The sequence below is a fragment of the Zingiber officinale genome, chromosome 6B, assembly GCF_018446385.1.
Source record: "Zingiber officinale cultivar Zhangliang chromosome 6B, Zo_v1.1, whole genome shotgun sequence".
NCBI lineage: Eukaryota > Viridiplantae > Streptophyta > Magnoliopsida > Zingiberales > Zingiberaceae > Zingiber > Zingiber officinale.
In genome coordinates, this window is record NC_055996.1 from 50,553,624 (window position 1) to 50,561,287 (window position 7,664).

Below are 7,664 nucleotides of genomic sequence, written 5' to 3' on the forward strand. Positions count from 1 at the left end.
ACAAAAGATCTTCAGGAGGAGGAAGAAGAAGCGGAAGCAAACGAGCAGGATCTTCCAAGGGGCTTAGGGGGTGACGACGTCAAAAAGCTCTAAGTCAATGGGAAACTAAAAGTTTTGTCAAGATTATCCTATGGGGGCATTCCTTTTATATAGGAATCCAATCCGTTATCAACCCATAGATAATAACAGATTGAGCTAAAGGGTTATATACATTGAACCCACATCTAATAACCCGAAACCCAATAACTTTAAGTTAGATCACTTAATGGGTTTCAGTATCGTAAGTCTCTTAAATCACATGTGAGCCTACCTTAAGGGATATTAAATCCAACAATCTCCTACTTGGGATATATTTGATTATAGATAATACACGAATGTAACTTTAGTTAATATCATACTTTATGGGTATAAGATACCTCTGTAAATAATTTGGCACATTAACTTCATTGGTATAGGACTAAAGAGGTCATAGCTACTGTATATGATCGTAACAAGCTACAACAATAATCACAACACTAATGTCATTAATGACATAGATCAAGATGTGGATATATAGAATGAAAATTATATAAAATATGATCAATACATGTTAATTTTCAACTGGTACTAAGTAACCCAAAAGGTCTGATCATATTTGTAAATACCAAATGCTAAACTACAATAGCAAATAATGATCTAAACCTTATAATTTCTAAATAGAATGTATATCATATTTACAAACACCAAATGCTAAACAATAGTAGTAAATCATGATATCGTATTTCAGAGTGCCCAACAAATAAATAAAATCCCATGAATATTTTGAATTTTAAGTATGTACAATAATCAAAATAAAATATTTATCTTTATTACTTCATTGTAATAAAATAAATACAAACTCGTACTAGATGAGTTATTCTTCCATAAGAAAGACTCTCATATGCACAACATGTGCATGAAATACCTTAGGTACCAAGTCTTTGGTGAGTGGATCAGCCAATATGGAATCTATGCTGATGTGCTCTATCATGGTCTGACAATTCTGAACTCTTTCTTTAATCGCTAGAAACTGGATGTCGTTGTGTTTGAACTTCGACGAACTGTGGTTGTTCTTGGCATAAAGTTTTACGGCTTTATTATCATAGTAGATCCTTAGTAGCCTGTTATTGTCATTAATGATCTGTAATGCTGTGATGAAGTTCTATAGCCAAATCACATGATTGGATGCTTCATATCATGCTATCAACTCTGCCTGCATAGTAGAAGTAGCTATTAGCATTTGCTTGACGCTCTTCCAAGATATAACTTCTCTAGCCAGCATGAAAATATAGCCTAAACTAGATCTCCTACTATCTAAGCATTCAGCAAAATCAGAGTTTGAATATTCAATCACCTTCAAATGATCTTATCTTCGATATGTGAGCATGTGTCTTTTAGTTCTTTGTAAATCTCACATCACTCTCTTTACCACTTTTTAGTGTGATGGTCCTGGTTTATTAATATATTTGTCTAGCATCCCCACTATAAATGTTATATCTAATCGAGTACAAAGTTGTGCATACATGGGACTTCCCACTGCTGATGCATATGAGAATTGTTCCATTTTCTTTATTTCAAGTTCAAGCCGTGAACATTATTGTATGTTGAACTTGTTACCTCTTAACATAAGTATGCCACTAGGTGTATAGTTCTATATATCATACCTTATAAGTACCTTTTCAATATAGGTCTATTATAAAAGTCTAAGAATACCTCTTAAGCAATCATGATAGATCTGCATGCCTAAAATAAAGGATGCTTCACCAAGATCTTTCATTTCAAAATTACTAGATAGAAATGGTTTGGTTTCATGCAGGAGACTCTTATTATTGCTCGCAAGCAATATATTGTCCATGTACAAAATAAGTATAACAAACTTGCTTCTATTGAACTTAACATATATGCACTAATCTGTAGAGATCTTATGCGAAAAATAATATAATGCAATGGAAAAAGGCTCCCTCCAAAGATCTATGCGAATACGGTATACTCGTTCTTGCTACTCTATCATATAGAATAGTTAACTTTGTTGCGTGAATGATACTCTTAATAGCAACTTTAATTCTTCGGTAAATCTCAGCGTGATTAGAACGCCCATGCCTCCACGGTATCCATATGAACACGTTCCACATTTGTCGCACAGACTTAGATTTAGAGAAGAACCACCTTCTTTGTGGTAGCAAGTTTGGGTGGGTCAGCCAAGAGAAGAGATGGAAGAAGATAAACAAAAACTCTTACACGAAAATGCAATGCAAAAGGCCTTTTGTACTCATCCAATGAATGTAAAAGGTTTTTGCACTTTGGTCTTCCTTTCTTTAATGCTCCATTAAGCTGTTTAAAGGACATTAATCCTCCATCCATTAATCTCTTTAATGGACATTAATTCTTAGTGGATGAGTCTAATCTATTAAATTTAATTTGGATTAGACTCAATCCAATGATCCAATGGTTGAATTTACTTGAGTCTAACTCAACTCAATCCAACAATCCAATGGTTGAATTCACTTGATTCTAATTCAGATTAGACTTAACCTTATATTTTTAGGGTCAATCATGTTTAAGTCAAACTAAAATAACCCATCTCCAAATCAATATATTTTTTGTGTGTGACCTAATAGGTTCTTGTAACATTGGAAATGTATCTAAAACAACACTTTAAATACATAAGCAATGAGTGACATCTAGCAATGCATCATTACTACCCAAGTAGCAAGAATATTAAGATCCGACCTAACTTTTCTGTGTCTATTATAATGTATGACTTGATCATTCTATCTTCAATATCTAGATTGATCAATGAAGAATAGATTATGACATTCTCTTATCAATCTTTATATTTCTTGATCTCCAAGTAGACTCACTTAATCAAATGAGTTCAATATCTTATATTGACTTAGTTGGACATGCCCATGCATTTTACTACTCCTACTTAATCAAGGGGCTTATAGATATTACTTTTGTCATATGGAAGAGATAGATCTCATCTACATCACTCACATCCCTCCGCATAACTTATTGTATACTCAATAATCGACTTTATAGTCCACCTTCTTACAGGTGATGTTTGTTGATACTAAAATACACAACTCCTTATATAAGGAATTGTAGTAACTTCAGGTCTAAGGACTATTTATGCCAATAGTCATTATGAGAATATTTATGACACTCATATAACGATCCATGAAATATTCTCATGGTAGGTCAATTTAGTACATATTCTCTAATATATACCCATATGCCAACTTTATATCTTATATCCATGACTTGTGAGATTAAGTTATCAATTGACTTACATGCTAGTCTCAATGCACTAATATTGCCCTTATATATTAGTACTTGACTAGGAATAGTTTAGAGTATTATTCTATATATATCTACAGTCTCCTACTATCAATTCAACCAATTGATATGCTATAAACTAGAACCTATTATAGTAGGACATTATTATACTTATTCATCTAACATAGATCTGAAGCAAATATAATAACCATAACCTTTGTCTTTTATTAATAAAATATGATATAATATATCCTAAGTCAATTAACTCTTGATTAGCTCTTAGGGCTTACACTAACATAATCATCAGGGTTCTCTTTAAAACCAAATAAGATAACTACTTGATCAAATTTTTCAATACCATTGACAGGATGCTGTTTTAAATCATAAATGGGCTTCTTTAATCTACATACTAGGTGCTTTCAGTCCTTAGACTCAAAGTTCTCTAGTTGCACCATATATATAGACTTCTCTATATCTTCATTAAGGAATGCAATCTTTACGTCCATTTGATATAGTTTCAAATTATAATGAGTTATAAGTGCCATGATTATCCTATGGGAGTCTTTTGTCGATATAGGTGAGAAAGTCTCCTTATAATCAATATTTTCTTTCTGAGTGAATCACTTAGCAACAAGACGAGCCTTATACTTTTCGATATTGGCCCTTAAATCCTATTTGGTTTTAAATATCTATTTACAACCAACGGTCTTCTTACCTTTAGGTAATTCGATAAGTTCCTAAATGTCATTGTTTGCCATAGGCTTCAACTATTCTTACATGGTGTTAATCCACCTTTCAAGGTTAGAGCATTATTTGATTTCTTAGAAAGATGTAAGATCACTTTCCAACCCTATGTCAAAATCATGCTCTTGGAGATAAACATAATCATAAGAATTCGTGGTTCTCTATTCCCTTGTGGATTGTCTTAAATATACTTATGTTTGAGGTGGTTGTGGTACTTGCACATAAATATGAGGCAGTACTTCAATTTCAGCGGTAGACTCCTCCAATTACATTGGAGATATCATGAGAATATCTTAGTTTACTACGCTTATTGGATGTGTGATAGCCATAATGTGCATGCGTTATGGTAACCACACCGCTACTGATTACACTAGTAGTGACCATAGGAGGTTAGCGCCAACGCATTCCTCAAAAGATACTTCCCTAACCTTATCACTCTCACTATCCTCAATGAACTTGATATTTCTTTTTTCAAAAGGATCTATTAGAGAGATCATAAAATTTATACCCTCTTGACTTCTCAGAGTAATCTACAAAATTACATCTAACTATTCTTCAATACAGTTTCTTTTCATTAGGCCTGTAAGGCCTAGCTTTAGTTGGACAACCCTAGATGTATAAATGTCTAATGCTAGGTTTTCTATCTGTCCACACCTCGAATGAGGTTTTAGTTACTGCCTTACTATGTACTCTATTGAGTAGGTAAACTATAGTCTTGAGTGCTTCACTTCACAAAAACTCTGGTAGAGAAGTGAAAGTCATCATACTTTTTACCATGTCTTTTAGGGTATAATTGCGATGTTCAGCTATACCATTTTGTCTAGGAGTACCAATCATGGTATACTTGTTAGAGTATATACTAAAAGTCTAGCTTTTTGTATAAATATTTATTTTTAAATAAGAATCACATTGGTCAAATGTCTACATTTATGCTAAGTGTAGTTGTCCATTTAATTTATATTGTAGATAACATGGTGTGAGGAGACACATATAACTGACCTAACCCCATAGAAAATTTTCACCGATCATCTAGGTAAATTAAGAAAATACGCATGAAGACCCTCCTGGCGGTCAACATTCTCAGGAGGCAGATCTCCTAGTTCATAAAAAAGTGGATCAGGGGATGAACCACTTGTAATTGTGGTAGGATCGTGGCCGCGATTCAACCGTAATTAGTTGCGATCCCTCCCTGGGTTCATTGTCCCCTCAGGTTATAGTTTAAGTTGGGACGGGTACCTAGAGGCCACCGACCACTAGCCGTGGGCAAGTGGCCAAGCGCTAAGCGGGGAACGACCTCTCGGCAACTTCCGGCCACCCGTCCCGACTCAAACTAATACCTAGGGATAATAAACTTAAAGAGGGATCACAACTAATTATGATATGATCACGATTACGATCTGATTACGATCTGATCATAATTACAAATAGTCTATCCGTGATTTTTTTTTTTTTTGTGTCAGGATCTGGTCTCACATTCTCAAACTCACTAGAGATTTTTTTTAATAATATACCATAAATGAATCTCAAATTTTAGATTTTTGATCAGACAAAACTATGACACTCTACCAGACTAAAAAGAAAAAAATAATAATATATACACATTGCAAAAGCATCTGATTAATAAAATTATTTATTTATTTATTTATTTTTGTGTGTGTTCCTGCTTGCACGTTGCAGAATACTGAGCCAAAACATATACCAGAAGACATCATGATTGAAGGATCTAGCAAATAAATTCATGTCTATGACCAATCCGCCATGCTTTACAGTTACTGTTGGATCTCATTGTTTATCTTTCTCAGCAGAAGGTGGCGTATAGCAATCGACGATCGATCGAGGAGAAGTAAATTGAAGGATCCAGCACAAATTGTTCATCGAAATGCAAAACAATCCAGCACGAAACCAGAGGAGATCTATAATCGACAGAGAAGAGAAGAGAAATGGAAACAAGATCGGACCCAGCTCTTGACGCACCCATCCCTTCACCTCAGCACACAAAAAGATGGAAGAGGAAAAGGGGGGAGAAAAGTAGCTTTCTATCATTGCAAACAAACAACGCCGGCCACAATCATTTCAGTTCGAGAAATCACACACCGCGCTTGTAGGGAAAGCAAAAGTTGAAGATGCCCATAAACCTCGGCATCGGCACGTTCAGGATCGGGCTGATCCTGACCGCTTTGTTATTGCCATGAGACGATCGCCGGGAGCTCGGATTTCCCGAGTAGTAGTACACTCTGCTTTTGGTGTTGTCGCCGGAAGGGGAGTTGCAGGGTTTGAAGCTTCGCATGTCTCTCGGACTGTCGGACTTGCTCCTGCATAGCAATGGGATGGGGCAATTGCGGCTGAACCTTCGCTGGTTCCCGACGCTGCTGAAATTCAGACTGCTGCTTCTTTGGGACGACCACTGCTTGATGTTTTGTAACTCCGGCGATGCGCCGGAGGACTTGCTCCGCAGCAAACGACTGCCGCTGCTCCAGACCAGGGCCTTGCGCAGGGAGAAAGACCTCCCGCCGGCGAGGTTCTCGTGGGAGTTCGCCGTGACATCCTGAGGGCTGTCGCCGTTCCGGTCGGACGATGTCGTTGCGGGCAGCTGCTTAGGGGGAGGATTTGCAGGAGAGGGAGCCGGCGGGGGAGACGAGGAGAAGGTGGTGGTGGGAGGGCGCTTGATGGGGAGTGGCAGGAGCTTACCTTCGGAGAAGAGGTCGTCCGCGAGGGTGGGGACATCGGGGCAGAGGGTGAAGTCGAAGTCGAAGTCGAAATCAAAGTCGACAGTGGCATCATGGTCGCCGCCGGCAGAGGTGAGTTCGTCAGAGATAGCAAAGTCGTTGGAGAATGAAATCCTTGGGCTAACGCCCGCCGCGTCGTGGTCTCCATCTCCCCAGTCGCTTCTCATAAACGATGACCACGACGAAGACAACGATAGAAGAGAAGGAAATGGCACGAAAGCCAGTTGACGGCAGTTATTTATATAATAATTAATCCAAAGCCAAAAAGAGATTAACAATTATAAATAAATCATCAATAAAAAAATAAAATAAATAAATAAAAAAGCCCAGCTCTCTACAGCTTGTTTGCTTGAGCTTCAATGCTGCGTACGCTGCACTGATCCAAGCAATTACTTCTGGAGCAGAAGAGGAATCGACAATGTCTGTGAGCCAACAGAATCTCTGCAATGCCTGCAGTCACATCATCAAATGGATCTTCACCAGATATAACGTGTATACGATGAAACGCAGAGAGGGGATCGGCAAAATACATACAAAAAGGGAGACTCACTGGAGAAGTTGGTCAAGAGACGACGACTTGTCAGGACGATGCAGCAGAGCAGTGACAGGGAGGATGTGTGACAAGGTCCGCTGCTTGAGGTAAAGCTGTCAGCGATCAGCAATGGCCGAGTTGATCCTCTGATTTGACTGTAAAATCGTTAGCTTGTTGATATCGCGCAATCATCCAACGTACGATCCATTAATGGTGTGAGTTCGCGAACAATTTGTAGAGAAATTAAAGGAGCAGAGGCCTGAGCCAAGACATCTTAAACTAGAATTTTATTGATAGATTTCGTAATTAATTACCTAGATGATTATTAATTATAAAATAATATATATCTAGTAATCAATTTCGGT

At 37.3% G+C, this 7,664-nt stretch overlaps 1 protein-coding gene across 1 annotated transcript; it reads right to left on the reverse strand.

The window, feature by feature from the left end:
* Positions 1 to 6,127: 6,127 nt before the first annotated feature.
* On the reverse strand, positions 6,128 to 6,934 carry LOC121990964. Its single transcript, XM_042545005.1, has one exon. The coding sequence runs from the start codon at positions 6,932 to 6,934 to the stop codon at positions 6,128 to 6,130; it is 807 nt and encodes a 268-aa protein (XP_042400939.1).
* Between the last annotated feature and the right edge of the window lie 730 nt (positions 6,935 to 7,664).

What these genes read in the sequence shown, in the direction of transcription:
- LOC121990964 (XM_042545005.1), bottom strand. Translation starts at nt 6,934, where the DNA reads ATGAGAAGCGACTGGGGAGATGGAGACCACGACGCGGCGGGCGTTAGC.